The sequence below is a fragment of the Tachyglossus aculeatus genome, chromosome 20 (assembly GCF_015852505.1).
Source record: "Tachyglossus aculeatus isolate mTacAcu1 chromosome 20, mTacAcu1.pri, whole genome shotgun sequence".
NCBI lineage: Eukaryota > Metazoa > Chordata > Mammalia > Monotremata > Tachyglossidae > Tachyglossus > Tachyglossus aculeatus.
Window position 1 is genome coordinate 27131591 of NC_052085.1, and position 22760 is coordinate 27154350.

General features: G+C 47.8%; 1 protein-coding gene across 6 annotated transcripts in view; it reads right to left on the bottom strand.

Moving 5' to 3' along the window:
• Positions 1-595: 595 nt before the first annotated feature.
• FAT3 (FAT atypical cadherin 3) overlaps positions 596-22760 on the bottom strand; it is a 396494-nt gene continuing 374329 nt past the window's right edge. For 3 of the 6 annotated variants that reach the window (XM_038761740.1, XM_038761737.1, XM_038761738.1), the window contains 7 exons: positions 19115-19583; positions 10981-11134; positions 9605-10260; positions 7305-7418; positions 3319-3378; positions 2597-2632; positions 596-1926 (listed from right to left, as the gene is read on the bottom strand). In XM_038761740.1, coding sequence (XP_038617668.1) covers positions 1328-1926; positions 2597-2632; positions 3319-3378; positions 7305-7418; positions 9605-10260; positions 10981-11134; positions 19115-19583 — 2088 coding nt within the window. In that variant the 3' untranslated portion in view covers positions 596-1327. The remainder of the gene's footprint in view (positions 1927-2596; positions 2633-3318; positions 3379-7304; positions 7419-9604; positions 10261-10980; positions 11135-19114; positions 19584-22760) is intronic. The other 3 variants (XM_038761742.1, XM_038761741.1, XM_038761739.1) reach the window with 2 other exon arrangements.

Here is a 22760-nt window from a genome sequence, read left to right on the forward strand (position 1 = left end):
GGGGTTACCAAAATACGCATAACTGAATGTGAGGAAAATGGGGCTTTAAGTGAGTCTTTAACTCGAAGAAGTCAAAAAGGTCAAAATGTTGGCACTGTTGGTGGAACTTGGAAAACGTTCATATTGTAACCTGATTAAAGCCATCTGGAGCACACGCACCTTTCCCCTACACAACGTCAAACATATTTATACACACGCTATTAGAATTTAGTAGATACGATCCATGAATCTAGTATCTTTTCTCTGAACGGCAGTTTCAATGAGAGGATACGGTCAGGTGAATATACACATATGACTTTTGCCTGTCATTCCTTCAACGGAAATGCTTAAAATATAACAATTTGCTCTTACAAAACTGACTTCTGTTTTTTTTTTTTTCCTTTTCATCCTCTCACCCCCATCTCGGAAATAACAGGTTCCTTGGTCATTTTTACTTCCTGGTTCCCAGAGACTGGGTTACGTTGCAGTGTTTGAGTTGCAATCACTGCTGGGAATGTTTAGTTCAGAAACAAAAACAAAACAAAAACCAGGTGACCGCCCCCCCCGCCCCCATTTCCATCCCTTCCTTCCCCCCAAACACCCACGATCCCCTTGACATCTTTTGTAAAGACCACAAAAATCAGTAACATTAATCTTGGATTTCTTTTTAATCCAGGTTTTTTTTTAAAATAAAACCTGCATATTAAACCTATAAAACCCTAACAAGTCCTTCTAATTTTACAGCTGACCACCTGGCAGCTTGAAAAAGAAATTGGGACAGAATTAATGGATTTTGCTCATCTTCTCTGTATGGATGCTCTCTCTTCTGCCCGCCATAAGTCAGCCTCACTCAACGGTCTCAATGACGTTTTTGTTCTTTCAACTGGCTTCTGTGTTTCATGCCACAACTCCTCATTATTTTGCTGTTTCCTGTGCCCAAATACCTAGGGATAGACACTGCTGAAATCACCCACCCCCTTTTTAATTTTTTTTACTAGCACCCGACTGCCCAAAGCCGAAAAAGATCAACAGTGTGAGCCCCTGGATGAAATCACTTCCCCTCAGAAATCGGCCGCGGAAAGGGGACGGAGGCCCAAACCCATGACAGCAAATGCCAGGCACGCGCTGTTAAGGATTGTCAGGCGCCTCGCGCCGACTAGTTTTGTGGCCTATGACAGACCTGACTCGACTTTGAAGAGTTCGCGCAGCTCACGGACGAGCTGTTCGTGGTAAACACTGCATTTCCCCTCCCCGTCTCGGCAGGCAACTTTCCGCAGCGACGTCCCTCATCCTACTGGTTTCCGCCCGGAGAGAGAGCGACTGAAGCAAGGCCTCGGAGCGACGCTCTTCACACTTGAGTCTGGTGCTGAGTTTCGAGGAAAGGGATGTGGAGGCCCGCGCTCTCGTAGTCACTCCCGGCCCCCTCGGGGCCCTGAAAGCCACGGGGCGCAGACGTGTCAGGGGAAGAGGCGCCTACGGAATTGTGCAAGGGGGAGGGCCCGCCGCCCGAGCCGCTCGGGTGGCCCGCGCCGGAGCTCACGGCGAAAGTACTAAATTCGTGCCCGGGCTGAGGCCCCACGGGGTCCGTCTCGTTGGGGAACGGGTGCGGAGGCAGGTACTGGCTCGGGTGGAACAGGGGTCTCCGTCTGCAGCCCGGGCTGAGCGTGCTGGCCACGGAGACCGGCTGCGACGGAGGCAGGGCCTCGTAGTGGTCCGGGAAATCCTCCGGCAGAGGAGGGGGCAGCTGTTCCTGGGTCAGGAACTCCTCTTCGTGGGGCGGAGGGTAGTCGCTGTCGATGTCGTAGCCGCCCAGGTAGTAATCGCTCTCCAGCTCCCTCGTGCTCCCGTGGTGCACCGAGGCGCCATCCGGGTTCTCGTAAGTGGGCACTTCCTCGATGTCGGACAGGCGGGCGTTGGGCATCCAGTCGGAGGTGTCCCAGTGATAGGCTGTGAAGCGAAACCGAGGCCGGTTAATCTCCCCGGGTGGGCCGGGAGGGGAGGCTGGGGGGATGGAACCGAGCCTCCTCGCATGCACCTGGGAGGCCATCGAGAAGCAGAGGTGATCGGCATGCTCTCGCGGGACTCTCTGAAGGGCCAGCCATGCTCTGACCGGAGGGGACGGAGGCGGGCAGCAGCTTTCCCAGCCGACATCCGGATGGGGAAGGCGCCTCGCCCTCCACAGCGCTTCCGACTCGGCGAGGCTGAGGGAGAGCGCTGACCCAAGAAGCGCTGAGGAGACCGCTATCGAGATCTGAACCGGGAACGGGAAGCTGCTCCTCCCCTCTCCCGGCCACTAGCTCTAAGAAGATGAGGGATTTTGCATGCTTCCGAAGCAGCGCCCTTCTTGGGGGTGGCGGGACGGGTGGGGGAGAGAGAGAGATAGATCGCAACATGACACGGGAGAGGCTGAAAAATAATAAAGGTTGGAGGCAGGGGTAGGCCTCCCCTACCCCCACCCCATCTCCAATTGAGAACAGATGACACTGGAACATGCAACGCTGGGATAAAACAGGCCTGAAAATAGCAGATGGGGGTGCTGGGGGGATGGGGGATGAATTCAACGAGAGACAAAACCAAAGTAAGCTCAGCAGGCTTAAAAAGCTCTTTGAAAAGTCACCTCGGTTGTAGTTCTGTCCTGGGTCCATAACAGACACTGTTTAAATACAAAGTAAACAGTAAAACTGATCATCCGAAACAGGAACATCAATGAAGCAATAGACACTTCCAACTTTTCAAGGCATGCTTCGAAACAGTGGAACTCGGCTCAGGATGGCTTTAATAATAAGGAGGGCGTTTGAGTGGACCAGCTAAGCAAGCCCCATCTATAGCAGGGCCATAACATTATCCACATTTATTCATTCAATTCAATCGTATTTATTGAGCGCTTACTGTGTGCAGGGCACTGTACTAAGCGCTTGGGAAGTACAAGTCGGCAACATATAGAGACAGTCCCTACCCTACCAAATCTGGTAATAGAGCTCTCATTATGAGGTATCTCCCCATAAGTGAGTACGCGGGACAAAATTAAACTCATATTCATTATTTGAAGCGCACTATTTTCTCAACAGAGTCGGACAAGCATTTCGGATTTTCACATGCATTTTCTTGCAAAGACTGTATTAGGTATATATAAAAAAACCTCAGTGTGAGAAAAATTTCTCAGAGGGGCCAGACTCAGACCAGACAAGTAGAAACGACCGCGGCCTTTTAGTTAACCATCTCTGTGTCCCTCATCCATTCTCAGTAGATGAAATTTGGGCGAACCCCAAAACGTCAGAGAGGACTTCAAATTTTCGGTGACAAAGGAGAAAGGTTTCAGGAAAATAAAAAAGTAAATACCTTCGTTTTCTATAGTGTCAACTACATTGTTGACAAGCTGAATGACAGTCACTATGGAAGCTTGTGGGAAAGGGAAGGCACAAAATAAGAAGGGAAAGGATAGCTTTAGATTAGTATTTAAAACACAGACTGCATTATATGAACTTCTCATAAACAATAAAAGACCCCTTGAACAGCCATCAACATTTCCACACAATTAATTCATTAAACTCTGCTTCACCAGCTCCTTTATTTAGACTATCACTATTCCTCAGGCTGGAAAAGAAAACAGTGATAAATCTCAGCCCGGAGCCTCTGAAAGGAACGCTCGGCCACAGTGAATGCTGGGAACCCTAAATTCAGGCCGCACTGCCTGGCTAAATCAAGTCTCAAAGAAAGAGCTCACCTAGCTCACGCTAATTTCTCATTAGTAGCTTCCTAAAGACGGTTGGAAGCGGGCCAGAGATTTCCCAAGGATAATTATTTGTTCGCAGCTTTGAACTTGTGTCGGGTCATTAATGATTGAAATTTAATCTTTGCAAAATGGAACGTTCCTCTCCCGAAAAGGGGAGTCTCTATCAGCCGGGGGTAATTCGCTCTATTACAATAATGGCAGCCCAAATCCTTTAGGTCACCGTTTGGTCTCCTGAGATGGTTTTAACCAAGTAAGTGGATCTCAGTGGCTTAGTGGAAAGAGCCCCGGCTTTGGAGTCAGAAGTCAGGGGTTCAAATCCCGACTCTGCCACTTGTCAGCTGGGTGACTTTGGACAAGTCACGTCACTTCTCTGTGCTTCAGTTACCTCATCTGTAAAATGGGGATTAAGACTGTGAGCCCCCCATGGGAAAACCTGATCACCTTGTAACCTCCCCAGCGCTTAGAACAGTGCTTTGCACATAGTAAGTGCTTAATAAATGCCATTATTATTATTATTATTATCTCTACAGGTCAAGCCTTTAGCTTGAGAGGCGGTATCCATGTTTATGACTCTCACGCTCATAAAAATGAACTTTCAGAGCTTCATTCTAATCCTGGCTCTGCCAGCTGCCTGCTGTCTCATTGGGCAAGTCACTTAACTTCTGTGTACCTCAGTTTACTCATCTGTAAAACAGGGATTAAATATTTGCTCTCCCTCCCTATTAGACTGTGAGCTCCAAGCAAGATAGAGACCGCACCCTACCCGACTGCCTGATATCTACCTTCGTGTTTAGTACATATCTGTTCTATTTATTTTATTTTGTTAGTATGTTTGGTTTTGTTCTCTGTCTCCCCCTTTTAGACTGTGAGCCCACTGTTGGGTAGGGACTGTCTCTATATGTTGCCAACTTGTACTTCCCAAGTGCTTAGTACAGTGCTCTGCACACAGTAAGCGCTCAATACAATTGATTGATTGATTGATTGGCACCAGTAAGTGCTTTACGAGTATAATAATAATAATGGCATTTATTAAGCGCTTACTATGTGCAAAGCACTGTTCTAAGCACTGGGGAGGTTACAAGGTGATCAAGTTGTTCTACGGGGGGCTCACAGTCTTAATCCCCATTTTACAGATGAGGTAACAGGCACAGAGAAGTGAAGTGACTTGCCCAAAGTCCCACAGCTGGCAATTGGCAGAGCCAGGATTTGAACCCATGACCTGTAACTCCAAAGCCCGGGCCCTTTCCAATGTATCACAGGCATTACTGTAAGCCAAGCCAAAGGTTCTACTGGAGAAGCCAAACTCACACCCATCATGGGTGGACACCCGCATAGGCAAGGATAGCCCACACAACGACAGCCCTCAGGACATCGTGTTATCTCAAGATTTTCTCTGGCAAAGCATGAAACGTTCAGCATAGAGTCAACTTCTTCCCAGATCTGGGGAAGGGGACGATGGACCAGCACCTCATTGGCTGGGCCCAGGCAACAGCGCACTCGGCTGCCAAAAGAACCACTTTAGGCTCTGAATTTGGGGGCTGGGATGTCTGTGTGGATCAAGCCAACTGGTTCATCCTTTCAATTCTCCTCCCCATTTGGGCTGACAGAACCCAAGGAAGTCCCAGAGGACTAAGATGAGAGGAAGCACGGAATCCTGAATGGCTGTGAAAAGACAATGGTCTGACATCTCTCTGAAAATTCAGGAGCTCTATGGCCCACTTTTTCCTCTGTTGCTCCCTCACTGGGTTACCTAGGCTGATCCCTCAACCTCTCTGTAGTCTAATTTCTGTAAACATCTCAATCTCTCCGTTGCTCAGTTTCCTCAACTGGAAAATGGGGCTAAATTAGCCTGATCTCGCTACTTCTGAGATTGTGAGCCTTGGCTGGGCGCAGGATAGTGACCACTCTGGCTACCTTGTATAATAGTAATCGTGCTTACTATATGCTAGGCTCTGTACTAAGTGTTGGACTGGATTCAAGCAAAACGGGTTGGACACAGACCCTGTCCCACGTGAGGCTCACAGTCTTAATCCCCATTTTCCAGATGAGGTAACTGAGGCCCAGAGAAGTGAAGTGACTTGCCCAAGGTCATACAGCAGACATGTGGCAGAGCCGGGATTAGAACCCATGATGTTTTGACTGCCGGGCCCTAGCTCTAGCCACTACGCCATGTACCTTGTGTCGATCCCAGGATCTGGCCTGGTGCTTTGGCACACGGTAAGCACGTAATCAATTCCATGACAGGGCTTATACCAATAGGGATCCAACTGTCAGAACTGTGGTGAGCAACCCATAGCTACGGCCTAAACCATAACTACAATGAGAAGCAGTGTGGCCTACTGGATAGAGCATGGCCTGGGAGTAAGAGGAACTGGATTCCAAACCCAGCTCAATCACTTGCCTGCTGCGTGACCTTGGGCAAGTCACTTAACATCTCTGTGCCTTCAGTTTCCCCAGCTGCAAAATGGGGATTCAATATCCGGTCTCCCTCCAACTTAAAATGTGAGCCCTATGTGGGACAGGGATTGTGCCTGACCTGATTAACTTGCATCTGCCCATCTTACCTCCTTCCCTTCCCCGCAGCACCTGTATATATGTATATATGTTTGTACATATTTATTACTCTATTTATTTATTTATTTATTTAACTTGTACATATCTATCCTATTTATTTTATTTTGTTAGTATGTTTGGTTTTGTTCTCTGTCTCCCCCTTTTAGACTGTGAGCCCACTGTTGGGTAGGGACTGTCTCTATATGTTGCCAATTTGTACTTCCCAAGCGCTTAGTACAGTGCTCTGCACACAGTAAGCGCTCAATAAATACGATTGATGATGATGATGATGATCTACCCCAGTGCTTAGAACAGTGCCTGATACCCAAGCTCTGCTCATTCATTCAATAATACTTATTGAGCACTTACTATAATAATAATAATAATGATGGCATTTATTAAGCGCATACTATGTGCAGAGCACTGTTCTAAGCGCTGGGAAATTTAAATATCATTATTATTATTACAAGGAAATCAGGTTGGACACAGTCCCTGTCCCCCACGGGGCTCATGGTCTTAATCCTCACTTATAATAATAATGGCATTTATTAAGCACTTACTATGTGCAAAGCACTGTTCTAAGCGCTAGGGAGGATACAAGGTGATCAGGTTGTCCCACAGGGGGCTCACAGTCAATCCCCATTTTACAGATGAGGTAACTGAGGCCCAGAAAAGTGAAGTGACTTGCCCAAAGTCACACAGCTGACAATCGGCGGAGCCGGGGTTTGAACCCGTGACCACCGACTCCAAAGCCTGGGCTCTTTCCACTGAGCCACGCTGCTTGGGAGAGTACACTAAAATACTCACTTTCTCCATGAGCCAAAGGTGGGACCACAGAGAGGACGGTCCCATGAGGCAGAGGAAACGTGATGAGGGGAATGGTCAAACCACCTGGACACCCCTGTACCTAGAAATGTCAAGGGGTACTAACCCCAAGGCAGAGGTGCAGCTAACTGAACCAAGGCCAGCTCTGTCACCATGGCTTCTCCCCTCTCCACCCTCCCGAAGGGGAACGTCTTGAGGCCGGAGGGTCACTTACCGTTGTCATCTCCCGAGTCGGACTGGAAAGAGCTGAGGGACTGGACTTCGGAATTGCTGCCTTTATTGCTTCCCGCGAAACAGGTCATCTCCTCGGTGTCGTCCACTCCCTTGTCTTCGGTGAGGAGGGAAACCGAAAAACAACGTTAGGTCATATTCCATTCTGCAGCGCCATGGCCGCCATGCTAGAATACCTCACTCGTGACTACTTTCTGCCAGAAAATGATTTGGCTCCACAGGAGAACATGGGCTGAGGTCTGTTAATCAAGTGAAATCCTTACCCTGTGGTAAGTGAGCTTTCAAACAGCCGTGGGGAAAAAGTCACTGCTTAGTCAAATGCTGAGCTGGCTAACTGAAGAGGGAAAGGAAAGGCTTAGGGTAGCCACAGTACACTTTCATCATTCACAGGCACTGGCATGATTTATTTATTTTATTTTATTTTATTAGTACGTTTGGTTTTGTTCTCTGTCTCCCCCTTTTAGACTGTGAGCCCACTGTTGGGTAGGGACTGTCTCTATATGTTGCCAATTTGTACTTCCCAAGAGCTTAATACAGTGCTCTGCACATAGTAAGCGCTCAATAAATACGATTGATGATGATGGTGATGATGTTGTCGGCAGCTTAAACTCTAGACTGCAAGCTCGTCTCTAGACTTAAGCTCGCTGTGGGCAGGGACTTTGTTTACTGTTATATTGTATTCTCCCAAGCCCTTAGGACAGTACTCTGCACCCATTAGGTATTCAATAAATACGACTGTTTGACAAACAGGATTGCTGTTAAACACGAGGGAGGCTCACGTATTTTATGGGATCGAGCACAGTGGAATGGGTCCAGGCTTTGCCCGGTCCCCAAGGGATGAGTTGGATGCTTAGTGCCTCTGCTAGACTGAAAGCTCCTTGGGGGTAGAGATTGTGTCTATCAACTCTATTGTACAAGTGCTCAGGGCGGAGTGCAGAGATTCGATAAATACTCTTGATTGTTTGATTCCTCCTAGAGGATGGCCTGGTACGGAACTTGGAAGCAGTTTCGGGAAATGAACCCATTAACAACTGACCTTATAGGGTAACTATTTCCTCCTTCTACCTGTCTTTGAGTCTTTACTTCTTAGAGCTCATCCTTGCCTCCCCTCCCCTGCACTCAGCAGCATGGCCAAGTGCTAAGATCCCAGGCCTGGGATTCAGACGACCTGGGTTCTCATCCCAGCTCCACCATTTACCTGCAGTGTGGTCTTGGGCAAGTCAATTTCATATGTTAAACGGGGATCCAATTCTTATTCTCCCTCTTAGACTGTGAGCTCCATGTGGGACCTTTATATTGTACTATATAATAATAATGATGGTATTTGGTAAGCGCTAACTATGCGCCAAGCGCTGTTCAAAGCGCTGGGGGGGGGATACAAGGTGATCAGGTTGTCCCACGTGGGGCTCACAGTCTTAATCCCCATTTTAAAGATGAGGTAATTGAGGCACAGAGAAGTGAAGTGACTTGCCCGAAGTCACACAGCTGATTAGCGGCGGAGCCGGGATTAGAACCCACGACCTCTGACTCCCAAACCCGTGCTCTTTCCACTGAGCCACGCTGCTTCTCTGTATTGTTATATTTTAATCTCCCAAGTGCTTCTTACAGTGCTCTGCACACAGTAAGTGCTTAGAAAATACAACTGATTGACTGACAACCCCAGCAGTTAGTACAGTGCTTGGCAAATAGTAAGTGCCTAACAAATACCACAGTTAATATATTATTAATAGCATATATTTAAACTTGGTGGCCTCCCTCTATGTGAGCATCTATCTCCCCCTGCTATTACTACACACTTTCTGGGGACAGGAGGCCTTCCCGGACTGAGCCCCCTCCTTCCTCTCCCTCTCGTCCCCCTCTCCATCCCCCCCGCCTTACCTCCTTCCCTTCCCCACAGCACCTGTATATATGTATATATGTTTGTATGTATTTATTACTCTATTTATTTTACTTGTACATATCTATCCTATTTATTTTATTAATGTTTTGTTCTCTGTCTCCCCCTTCTAGACTGTGAGCCCACTGTTGGGTAGGGACCGTCTCCATATGTTGCCAACTTGTACTTCCCAAGCGCTCAGTACAGAGCTCTGCAAACAGTAAGCGCTCAATCAATACGATTGATTGATCGATTGATTGACAGGGGTCATGCCACCAATTCTACCGGACTCCCTCGCACACCCGGGACAGTGCTCTGCCCAGGGTCAATGCTCAGGGCGGGCAAACTGCTCCATCGACCGACGATGGGTCTACCGGTTCAGGCCCGAGACAAAGGCCTCAACTCACTCTCCGTCCCGGCGTCCCAGGTGCTCTTACGGATGGAATCGCAATCCGAGCGGCAGGGCGACACGGCCGGGGGGTTGGGGGCCACGCTACAGACCACCACTCCCCGTCGGGCCGTCAGGATCCGGGGCGACTCCGGGTGGAACGTGGTCATCTCCTGGTGCTCCCCGCCCAGGCCGTCCACCATCTTGTCCAGGTTGTTCCCGGAGTCGCTCTGGAAGCAGGGCGTGTAGGCCATGGGCCGGACGGGCACCTGAGGCGGCCCCACCTCCTGATAGATGTTGCGCCCGCCCCCGCCGCCCCGCGGGGTCTTGAACTGGACTCCGTTGCTCTTGTGCAGCAGCGCGGCCGTGGCCGGGTCCTGGACCAGGGTGATGTTGTTGCGCGAGTAGCTCTTCCGGAAGACCTTCTTGCGGAACACGACGAAAAGGACGATCAGGACCAAGATGACGAACAGGACGACGGCGATCCCGATCAGCTCCTCCTTCCCCACGTACGCGTGCCCGGCCTGGATGTCGGGGACCACCACGGGCCGCAGCCGGCAGAACTCGCCCACGAAGCCCGGGGTGCAGTTGCAGAAGAAGGTGCCGAACCTGTTGACGCACAAACCGCCGTTCTCGCATTCTTCCCTCTCGCACTCGTCGACGTCCTCCTCGCACCTTCAGGAGAGAAACACGGCGTCAATGGGAGAGAACCGCGCCATCGTCGGGAGGCACAGTTGCCAAGCAGCAAGAGCCTGAGCATCAGAGGAACTGACTTCTAATCCTTCTAATCACCATTTACTGGGTGAACTTAGGTGAGTCACTTCACTTCTCTATTACTCGGTTTCTTCAACTGTATAACGGGGATTAAAAATCTGTTCTCCCTCCTCTAGACTGTGAGCCCCATGTGGGGCACGGAATGGCACAGAGTATATGCTTAACATACCATCATTTTTGTTATTATAACAATTATTATTATTCTAACAATGACATCACAGAATCGCAAGCCCCCACACGGCCCTTTGGGAGCCGATCATCCTAAAACTTGCAGGAGGAAGGACAACAGTTCGAGGAAGGCACTGGTGGCTGCAGGTTAATTCTTGTAATAGCACTCGCAGAAGGGACTATTTTACCAACAGAAGGATTGCTTTGCAATGGATTCAGGCAACTCCTTTATGCTTTGGCTAGCCTCAAAAGGAGGGGCTTCCCTGAACTCTGGAAATGTGATAAAACTTCTCTCTGTCCTTCCACTCTCCTCCTTTCCCCCCTACCTCGCGGTGACTTTCCCGACTCACCGGGAATTCCCAGACTTTGGATGTGATAGAAAATAACACTTTTCCTCTGAAGGCACCCCACCTCCTTCCCCCTCTCTTCCGCCCCTAGCACGGGCCCACTTACGTCACTCCAGTGAGGCCCACTTGACAGGTGCAGATGAAAGTGTTTCCAATCGGATCGCAGGAGCCTCCGTTGCGGCAGGGGTTGGGGAAGCAGGCGGTGATCTCGGACTCACAGTTTCTCCCGGTGAACTGAGACAGGCAGCTGCATTGATACCCTGGAGGAAGGACAGAACGATTCTCCATGAGCACAATTGTAACGGCATTGCCCCGAAAAGTACTGACTGAGCACCTACTCTGTGCTGTGCTTCGTGTCGGCCACACAAGAGAAGGCAAGATACACAGTTCTTGCTCCCAGGTAGCCTGTGATGGAATGGGAGAGACAGCGGGCATACATGGATGAATGGACAATACGTAAAAATGAGCAACCAGGTAGAGGTATAAAGAAAAGACAGAAGTGACTAGACAAGTCACAGAAGCACATAAATGCTGCAGAGGACGATGGGATTGGAACAGGGAGAGTGTGATGAAATTAATAAAAGGCCAATTGAGAATGCCTCCTGAAGCAAGCGACTTTTTAAGAGAGCTCTGAAGGGGAGGGAAGGGCCACAGTTTTGCAATAATGATCAGCTGAAGCTCAGTCTGATCTACGTTCTATGGTCCGGTTGAAATCGACCTTGGATTTCGTAGCTATTGTCTTTTATTTGACCTTTCCTTTCATATACTGGGCACCAGTTTTGTAGCTTTGGGAGGTTTGGGGGGTGGCGCAGAGGGGATGCTTGTAGAAGTGGAGGGAAACGTTGTGAAATGGCACAGAAGTAATACAATTTTAACTGGAAAGCTGACCAAGGACAGTAGGCCCAGATGGAAAACTCGAGGCTCATCATACACAAATATCCCTGGAACCACCCAGTTCTCTCAATCAATCGTATTTATTGAGCGCTTACTGTGTGCAGAGCACTGTACTAAGCACTTGGGAAGTACAAGTTGGCAACACATACTCCTACTCTTTGGTGTGCATCTTGCCTTTGTAGACATGATCCGAGAGCAATGGCTTTTAAAAAAATAACGTCTTGAAGATATTTCATTGTTGACAAAAAGATGATGGGAAAGCATTTTTCTCGGCATAATGATTGCAGTTTTTGTCTCTTTTGGGAAATGTTTTTGGAAAACATTTTGCTTTCTGAAGACAACCGCAAGCTAAAGTGTTGCCTGAAGCAAACATCTCGTTTAGAAAATGCCAGCAATACCGCAAGACACCAAAACGGGGCTATCCAGCCATAATTACGTACTAAGAAATCAAGCCACAGAGATCCTCTCCCCTAATTTTAGGCTGAAGAGCAGAAAATGCTTGCTCAGGGAGAATGGTGGACATAAGATCGATTGAGTCGCTGAAACTGAGCCTGGATAAAATGATATACTCAGGGAACAATTTCACAGACTAACACTCTAGATTGATGGTAGCGTGGGCACTTCAGTCAATCAATCAGTGGCATTTATTGAGTGCTTACTGTGTGAAGAGCACTACTAAGTGCTTGGGGGAGTACAACCCACCAGAGTTGGTAGATCCTTTCCCTGTCCAGAAGGAGCCTTACAGTTTATCTTTGAATCATTTTGATCGTTTCACCTTTTCTTCCAGACCAAGTGCACACACATCACCCTTATAAAATCAGAATTTGAATTCTGAGAGCTAACTTGTAAATCCTTAGACTGTACACTCCTTGAGGGCAGGGATCATGCCCATTCACTCTATTTCGCTCTCCCAAGAGCTGAGCCCCGTGCTCTTCTCAAGAGTAAGCACTCAATAAATACCACAGATTGACTGATCGGCTAATCCATCCAAAGTTTATCTAGACCCTGGAAACATCACTCTGCTGTGTTGAATTCCTAGCTGTGTAATATCTCCCGACACTAAGTGTAGTGCTCTGCACACAGTAAATGCTTAATAAATACTACTCTCACTACTACAGCATGTGGATTGGGAGTCCTGAATGGTCCATTTCTAACACTTTATCACGTGAAAGAAATATCCCCTGTGTCCTGTATGGAGTTTACTTTTCGGTAATGGCTGGAACATTCTCGCACTACTGCTTGGGGAAACTTTCCGGTTACAGATTTTGACTGGGGTCTGTTCAATGGGAACTCACCCTGCAAATGGCTCCTCTCCGAGGTTTCTGCTTCAGGACTCGGTGAACCTTACGCAAGCACTAAGGGACTGACAGAAGAGTGAGCAAAAGGGGGGCACCTCCTTCAGGCCTACAACCTTGCTGCTGCCACCCCTGTCATGCCCTCTTTTTTCATTTTTTAATGCTATTTGTTAAGTGCTTACTATGTGCCAGGCACAGTACTAAGACCTGGGGTAGATACAAGCTAATCAGGTTGATCACAATCCCTTAACCACAGTCCTAATCCTCATCTCATCATCCTCATCTAGAGAAGCAGCGTGGCTCAGTGGAAAGAGCCCGGGCTTTGGAGTCCGAGGTCATGGGTTCAAATCCCGGCTCCACCACTTGTCAGCTGTGTGACTTTGGGCAAGTCACTTAACTTCTCTGTGCCTCAGTTCCCTCATCTGTAAAATGGGGATTAAGACTGTGAGCCCCACGTGGGACAACCTGATCACCTTGTATCCCTCCCATGCTTAGAACAGTGCTTTGCGCATAGTAAGCGCTTAAGAAATACCATCATCATTATTATTATCCCACAGATTAGGTAGCTGAGGCATGAAGAAGTTCAGTGACTTGCCCAAGTCACATTACCTGGGCTTTACAGATTGTAATTGCTGGGAGGCCCGCCTATGCCTGCAAAGGGTGGGCCAAAATTTGCTGGATTTAAAAAAGACCATAGTGCGGTCTGGAGAAAAAGGAAGACAGATTAGGGTTTGCTACATTATGTAAAAAAGAAAACCTCATAGCACACAAATCCATCCAAAGAATATTATTCTCTTGTGAGCTCTGTGTGCATACTGGACGGAATATCTTTTCCAGCATGGCTGTTTCACTTTCCTAACTCTACTGTACTTTCCCAACTCTACCGTACTTTCCCAAGTGCTTAGTACAGTACTCGGCCCACAGTAGATGCTCAGCAAATGCTATTGAATGTCGCCAAATTTCATCTAGAGCCAGGTACAAGTCCCCTTTCTGCATCAGCAGCTGAGTGGGGACAAGGCCCAGAAGAGGACATCTGAGATCCTCTAGATGGTTAGCTCGCTGTAGGCAGGGAATGTGTCTGTTTGTTGCTATACTGTACTCTCCCAAGTGCTTAGTACAGTGCCTTGCCCACAGGAAGCGCTCAATAAATAGGATAGAATGAATTAATTTCTTAGTTTCGACGGTGGAAAGAGCTCCTCAGTTGCTGACTAATGGAGAGGCGCCAGGGTCACTGTGGGTTGGGGTTGGCTGGTTTCCCTGGCAGCGGCTGCTATTTTCGGCTCACGGTTCCAGAGCCCGTATCATTTTAAGATTCCCCCACTGGAGCCCTCCTTCTGCGGCTGCCACAAAGGGTCATATTTATGTTCTTATTATAAGCTGGCTTCCTGGGCTCAGGCTGTTGCCTTTTGCTGGCTCCTGGCCTGTTGGAACTGCGAGGCTGAGAGCGGTGGCCAAATGCGCTGACCGTTTCATTCCTAGGTTGCCAAGTCAGCTCTCCGGCTCTGTGGGTCAGGGGCTTGATTGGAGGAAAAATGTCCGATTTCTTTGCCACCAACGTCCTTTCAGCCGTGGCACATTCTTCTGGTATCTGGCAGGCCCTAGGGCGACGTTCTGGGATGCCCACAGATGGACCGACTGATGCTTTAATGATACGGCTCTCACCCGCAGCCAACTGAAGGATGCTGGGAGACGTGTCATGTTTCGGCGCTTTGGTGTCTCAAATAATATGGAACTTCACAGAGCAGGGGTTCTCCATTTCCATCACTGCTCTCATAATGCCTGGAGTACCGGGCATTACCTTATTGATTCTTTCCACGGCTTCACGCATATATCCAGTATATCCTGGTTCTGATGTCTGTGCTGGGATCAGACAATGGACTTGAGAAGGCAAGAATTTTCCCCCTTCCAATCGGTCACCTAGGCCTCCTTCATGGAATTCCAAATTTTTTTTTTTCCCTCCGTTTTCTTTTTACAGTGCTTTTCTCGCAGTCAGCCAATCAATCAATGGAATTCACCATGCACAGGGCATTGTACTAAGTGCTTGGGAGAATTCAATAGGCTTGGTAGACATGCTCCCCACCCATGAAGAGCTTACGGTCTGAAGAGGGAGCCCCGAAGCCAATCTACCCTTTATTTTCATACACTCTGGTACAAAACCTGTGGTGTTCTTTTTTAAGAACCCACATTAAAAAAAAAAATCCTTCTGGCCCTAATTTAGGCATGCAAGATAAGTGCAGGGAAGACAGAAGCTGGTTGGGGGTGTGATGAGAGGAGGAGTGCTTTCTACTGGGGTGCTAAAAATCCGGGGATGTCACTGGCCAATCCCAGCTCAAATGCTACAGGATATAAGCGGGGAAAGGGGAGAGATTTCCAAGTTCAGATGTCATTATCCCAGGCTGCAGTGCTCGCCCGAGGGGGATGCTGAAAGGAATATGGAGGATCAGGTGCACAAAGTCAGAGGTTCCTTCCAGGTGGGAATTGGGGGTGAAAGGAGGGAAATGGCCGAGAAACAGAACTGAGAAGGAGAGAGTTGGAAAGAGCAGAGGGGAAAGTCCCCCTACACTATGAAATCTTGCCTGCCCCCACTTAGAAAGGTATTCAAAATGGGATGGATGTCAAGGAGGGCAGTCAGACTATTGGACTGTTGGTCTGACTCAGTAGGACAACTGCCCACAGTCACCAACATATGTCCAGATTCATGGGTGGCCCGGCAGTTGCCATGGCCAGAACGGATGGTTTAAGGGAAGGAGCCAAAGGCGGGTACAGGGAAGAAAAGTCAGAGAATGAAAAAGTTTAAAGAGGAAAGCCTGAAAGCATGAGGGTGTTCACAGACATTTTGTAGATTATTTCTGTTGCCTGAAGGTGAGCCAGAAGAGAGAGTGGCGAATGGGGATGAAGAGGAGAAGGTAGCAGGGGTCACTTTGCAGGAGTCTATCTTCATTCACTATCATCTTGCACTGAATGAAAGAGTCTTTAAAGTAAGTCAGTTTTACTTTCCGGGTTGGTGAAAACCTCTCAACTACCTGTTTCGTTATGGAATTCTCTTTGTTGAAGACCACTCATGGAATAGAGTTCCGGTAACGACGTTTTAAGTATGCAATTAAAAAAATGTTGGCTACAGAGCAGAGGTTTTGGGCATTTTCCTCATTGACCTTTCTCCCCTCCCCGCCCTCCCCAATAAATTCCTCTGTGACTGCCAGCAGTGATGCCAGCAAACACAACATCCTGCCATCGTTAAGGGTGGATTACAATTTGTGGCTGCAGCACTAGCATTTGACATAGTGTGGTGGTCCATCTCAGCCCGATTTAATTACATGTTCCTTTTATACATCCTAGATGGCTCACACTAGCAGAACTGTTTTGCCTGGTGAAAAACTGGCCATGACTTGCCATAATAGGCTGGTTTATAGAACCACTGAAGTGTAGTTAGTGCCTATCACCCTGGAATTATGGCACTATAAAAATCCTTTATTTACATATACTGCTGAGACAGTAAAAACAGCAAATAGATTTCTTAAACTGAGACAGCAGAAATATCTCCCTAGGGCAATTGGCCCTCTCTGTGGTGGTAACATATGCAAGGCTAAATAACTTTGGTGTCTGTATTTCTCCACTGCATCATCTTCCGGACACTTTATAATGCTCTACTAATAAAACGGACCCTAAATATTGAAGCAGAGCTTTCTGAACACCAGATGAGGCAGTGATTTGCTAGGAATCTTTCAATTTACTAATCATTCTGCGATCCTGCACAGAGGCAAGTCTTAGCAATGAGGCCCATTTCTGTGGTGAAAGACTTGACCTAGTTTATACCACATCTGCATGAAAGTCAGGCAGTTGTTTCATCTCTTAAGACACAGATCATTCCTTCACCTTTCTCCAAATAAGAAAAAGAAAAAAAAAATCCCATCACATCTTTTGCTGTGTTTCCACCCCACCCGGTATGACTTCCTTTCTCATCCTTTTTTTTCTTAACGTATTCATTCCAGGGAAGAAAGTGCCATAAATTCATTCATTGGCTGTTGCATTTGTTCTCTGTGTTCTCATGACAATTCCTTTCCAGCTGCGGCTCTCTGCTGCATTATTTATCACCAGTCCTACCGAGACGCGCACGTTTTGCAATTGGCAGCGGTCAAATCGGCACCCAACTTCTCCTCCCTCTTGCTTCCTAGGTGCAGGCTAATTCAGTTCTCCCTCCTTCCCCCATCTTCCTGGTATATCCCACGCAGTTCTTCCGTGATTCATTCACCCCAGTGATCGGACAGGCACACGCTAAGTCAGTCCGGCAATTTACTCACTTCCTGCCATTCGCGGATTCTCTCTCTCCCCCTGCCAATGGCTCGACAATATTAGAAAGTCCACCTTTTACAGTCAAGAGCAAAGACATCAGGTCTGGGCTTTTCCTCTCTTCCTCCCTTTCCATTTTCCACTTCCATACTCTGCCACACTTCTTTACCACAACCAGAGAGGTCTCAACATTCATCGAACTACCACAAAACGCCCCTTACTATTTCCCTCCCTCTCTTTTTCCTGCCTAATGGAAGCACTAGTCTCTGGGGGTTTTTTTTCTGCCCGCTCAGAACACCATGGGCATGACTTCTTGTAGCGTTCACTCCTCATCTCCTTACAAGCGTTTCCTGTGCCAAAAGATCCATCCATTAAATTCCTTCAATTCGATGCCCTACCAGCTAGCGGGCATTTGTGTCCCTTACACAACTACATCCCCAAACCTGGGCAGTTAGGAGGGCTCCCCAGAGTCAGTCCTCAGCTGTCACACTGAGTACAGTGCTTGGCACATAGTAAGTGCTTAACAAATACCGCAATTAATATTATTATTAATCCGGATTCTACCTCGTGCCTGCTGTATGACCTTGGGCACGTTACTTAACTTCTCTGTGCCTGTTTCTTCATTTGTAAAATGGGAATTCAATACCTGTTTTCCATCTATTTAAGACTGTGAGCCCCATAAGGGGCAGGGACTGTGTCTGACCGGATTATCTCCTATCTACCCCAGGGCTTAATAGAGTGCTGGGTATCTAATAAGCACTTGACAAACACTACTATTATTATTACTTGGGAAAGAGTTACAAGCCCCACCATCACAATCAATTGCAGGTATAGTTTTCTCCCTTTAACAATCCCCATTTTACAGATGAGGGAACCGAGGCCCAGAGAAGTGAAGTGACTCGCCCAAGGTTACACAACAGACAAGTGGCAGAGCCAGGACTACAACACATGACCTTCTGTCTCCTAGGCCCGTGCTTTATCCACTACAATATCATTCTGTTGTAATAATAATAGTTATGGTATTTGTTGAGCGCTTACTTTGTGCCAAGCACCGTTCTAAGCACTGGGGTAGACACAGGGTAATCAGGTTGTCCCATGTGGGGCTCACACTTTTAACCCCCATTTTACAGATGAGGTAACTGAGGCACAGAGAAGTTGACTTGTCCAAGGTCACACAGCAGACATAATAATAATGATGATGGCATTTATTAAGCGCTTACTTTGTGCAAAGCACTGTTCTAAGCACAGGGAGGTTACAAGGTGATCAGGTTGTGCCACGGGGGGCTCACAGTCCTAATCCCCATTTTTACAGATGAGGTAACTGAGGCCCAGGGAAGTTAAGTGACTTGCCCAAGGTCACACAGCCGACATAATAATAATAATAATGATGATGGCATTTATTCAGCACTTACTTTGTGCAAAGCACCGTTCTAAGCGCTGGGGAGGTTACAAGGTGATCAGGTTGTCCCACAGAGGGCTCACAGTCCTAATCCCCATTTTCACAGATGAGGTAACTGAGGCCCAGGGAAGTTAAGTGACATGCCCAAGGTCACACAGCAGATGTGTGGCAGAGGCGGGGATTGGAAGCCACATCCTCTGACTCCCAAACCCGGGCTGTTTCCACTAAGCCACGCTGCTTCTCCGTACTCTCCCAAGCGCTCAATACGGTGCCCTGCACACAGTAAGTGCTCAATACATAGGACTGACTGACAGGTGAGCACCAAGGAGACAGGGCCGAGCCACCGAGCAGCGGAAACTACTCACCTCCTGAGGGCAGGTTGGCACAGCTGCCGCCGTTCTGGCAGGGCTGGCGCTGGCAGGCGTCGGGGTACAGCACGCAGCCGAGCTTCAGCTCCGTCAGGCCGACCACCTCGGCGAAGCTGCTGCGCTTGTTCTGCAGCGGGAGCTCGTGGCCGTTGAGGACGACCGAGTCCAGGCAGCCCTGGAAGCCGCTCAGGACCTGCGTGGCCCTCTGGTCGGCCAGGCCGCGGGCACCCTCCGCCTGCACCTGGGCGCCGAAGTAAACGGCGCCTTCGGGGCCCAGCGTCCTGAAGTAGAGAGGGGCCCGGCGCCGCTCCACGTAGCTGTCGTCCAGGGACAGGCTGGTGAAGTTGCGGTTGAGCTCCAGCGAGGCTGAGTGCCAGCGGCCGTCGTTCACCGGCCGGCCCGAGATGCCCAGGATGCCCGGGCCGCTGCCGCAGTCCAGCTGGAACCACAGTTTGCCATCCGCGATCTGTGGGGGCGGGGAGGACAAGGACTTAACGTCACAAATCTCACGCAGGAACTTTCGTTCCGGGCCTTTCTAGAGAAGCAGCGTGGCTCAGTGGAAAGAGCCCGGGCTTTGGAGTCAGAGGTCATGGGTTCTAATCTTGGCTCTGCCACTTGTCAGCTGTGTGACTTTGGGCAAGTCACTTAGCTTCTCTGTGTCTCAGTTACCTCATCTGTAAAATGGGGATTTTAAGACTGTGAGCCCCACGTGGGACAACCTGATCACCTTGTATCCCCCCCCCCCAGCGCTTAGAACAGTGCTTTGAACATAGTAAGCACTTAACAAAGTAACATAGTAACATAGTAACAAAGTAACATAGTAAGCTCCCCCATCTTACCTCCTCCCCCCATCTTACCTCCTCCCCTTCCCCACAGCACCTGTATATATGTATATACGTTTGTACATATTTATTACTCTATTTATTTATTTTACTTTTACATATCTATTCTATTTATTTTATTTTGTTAGTATGTTTGGTTTTTTTTTCTTTTTTTTTTTTCTCTGTCTCCCCCTTTTAGACTGTGAGCCCAATGTTGGGTAGGGACTGTCTCTATATGCTGCCAATTTGTACTTCCCAAGCGCTTAGTACAGTGCTCTGCACATAGTAAGCGCTCAATAAATATGATTGATTGATTGATTGATTAACAAATACCAAAATTATTATTATTATTATTATTATTTCGGCCTCTGAAGGAAAATGGCGCTTTCGAGCCGGGCTTCCTTGTGACATGTGTTTCCGTTACCTCGTGGTGGGCAGGGAATGTGTCTGTTTATTGTTATACTGTACTCTCCCAAGTGCTCAGTGCAGTGCTTTGGACGCAGTAAGCGCTCAATAAATACGATTGAATGAATGAATGATGTGATGAGATGAAACAATTAGGAAAGGGTTTTCGCACAGCCCGAGTCAGTTCCAGGTATGACACCAACCATGGGCTAGATTCAGTGGAGGAAGAAACTGCAGTGACAGGGTGTGAAGCGGCTACTCTTTCCAGTCAATCAATCGGTGGTATTTATTGAGACCTCACTCTGTGCAGAGGACTGTATTAAGCACTTGGGAGACCACGGAGTTAATAATAATAATAATAATGATGGCATTTATTAAGTGCTTACTATATGCAAAGCACTGTTCTAAGCGCTGGGGAGTTTACAAGGAGATCAGGTTGTCCCACGGGGGGCTCACAGTCTTAATCCCCATTTTACAGATGAGGGAACTGAGGCACAGAGAAGTGACTTGCCTAAAGTCACACAGCTGACAATTGGAGGAGTCGGCATTTGAACCCCTGACCTCTGACTCCAAAACCCGTGCTCTTTCCACTGAGCCATGCTGCTTCCCCTAGACATGGCCCCTGCCCTCAAGAAGATTACAATCTAGCAGGGGAGGCAGACAATCAACTGTATTTATTGAGCATTTAACTCTGTGTAGAGCTCTGTAAATGCCTTGGGAGAATACAGTAGAATTAGCAGACACATTCTTGCCCTTAAGGAGCTTGAAGTTTAGCAGGACAACCCAGATTTTGCCTCAGCCTTACTCTGCCATCAGGCACTGGGCACCTTTTTCAACTTCATAACATTTGATAAAACAAAATAATGACAAGGACATAAACGTTTATGCTATCAAACCCTACAGAGATACAAGAATTTTCATTGGAAAATATTAGTGGATTTTGAAGTCTTTAAGGACAGGGATCAATTCTACCAACTGTATTGTACTCTCACAAGCACTCGGTGTAGTGCTCTGCACAAAGTGCTCATTACAAACCATTGATTAGTGGTATCTTTAATAATAACAATAATGATGGTATTTGTTAAGTGCTCTAAGCGCTGGGGAGGTTACAAGGTGATCAGGTTGTCCCACGGGGGGCTCACAGTTTTAATCCCCATTTTACAGATGAGGTAACTGAGGCCCAGAGAAGTTAAGTGACTTGCCCAAAGTCACACAGCTGACAGTTGGCAGAGCAGGGATTTGAACCCATGACTTCTGACTCCAAAGCCCGGGCTCTTTTCACTGAGCCACGCTGCTTCTTTGAACTGTGTACCCCGGTTTATTAATTCCCAATGAACCCATGGTTACTACGACCCAACTTCCCTTGGCATGAGGTACTTCAGGTGCACAACTACCACATTAGAGCAGAAGTGATTGCATACTGAAACTAATTCAATGTCAACAAAACCCCACCCTTTTTAATCCAGGGCATGCATAGAGGCGCATTCTTTCTTGCACTCTTCCTTAGGAACTGATTAGAAATACAAGTGAAGGCATATAATTAAATTTAAGGCCCTGCATATTTTGAATTTTGCCCTCTAAATTCTGAAGGAATAGCTCTTTAATCCAGGTGCCTTATTTTGTTCGTCCTTCCTGCCTCTAGACTGTAAATTCGTTACGGGCTGAGAACCTATCAGCTAATTCTGTTGTACTGGGCTTCTCCATCATCATCATCATCAATCGTATTTATTGAGCGCTTACTGTGTGCAGAGCACTGTACTAAGCGCTTGGGAAGTACAAGCTGGCAACATATAGAGACAGTCCCTACCCAACAGTGGGCTCACAGTCTAAAAGGGGGAGACAGAGAACAAAACCAAACATACTAACAAAATTAAATAAATAGAATAGATATGTACAAGTAAAATAGAGTAATAAATACGTACAGACATATATACAGGTACTTGAAGCACTTAATACAGTGCTCTGCACACAGTGGCATTCAATCAATACCACTGATTGATAGATTGGCGTGTTCATATGCATCCCTTGCAGGCAATATATGAAAGATTTTGTAGAATGTCCCATAATCCGGTCATCACTGTTGCCCTGCACCAAAGAAGCGGTCCAGGAGGTTGATAAAATCCAACACTTCCTAGCCTTCAGGTACAAACCGCCAAGGCTCCATTTCTCTTTTCTTATTCTCATAGCTGCTGTGCTTCCCGATGCTGCTCCAGCACATCTCCCGATTTTCCTGGGGAATCTGCAATGTTTGTTCTTCCTATAGTCGACCTGGGAAGCTCCCATTCCCTAACTCATCCCCATCCCCTTTATCAGGAACAAGGAAACCAAAGGGACAGCCTGGCCCTGTCTTTTCAAATCAATCCAGGGTATCTCGCTAGTGGCTCCTGAGTGCAAATCGATCAATCGTATTGAGCACT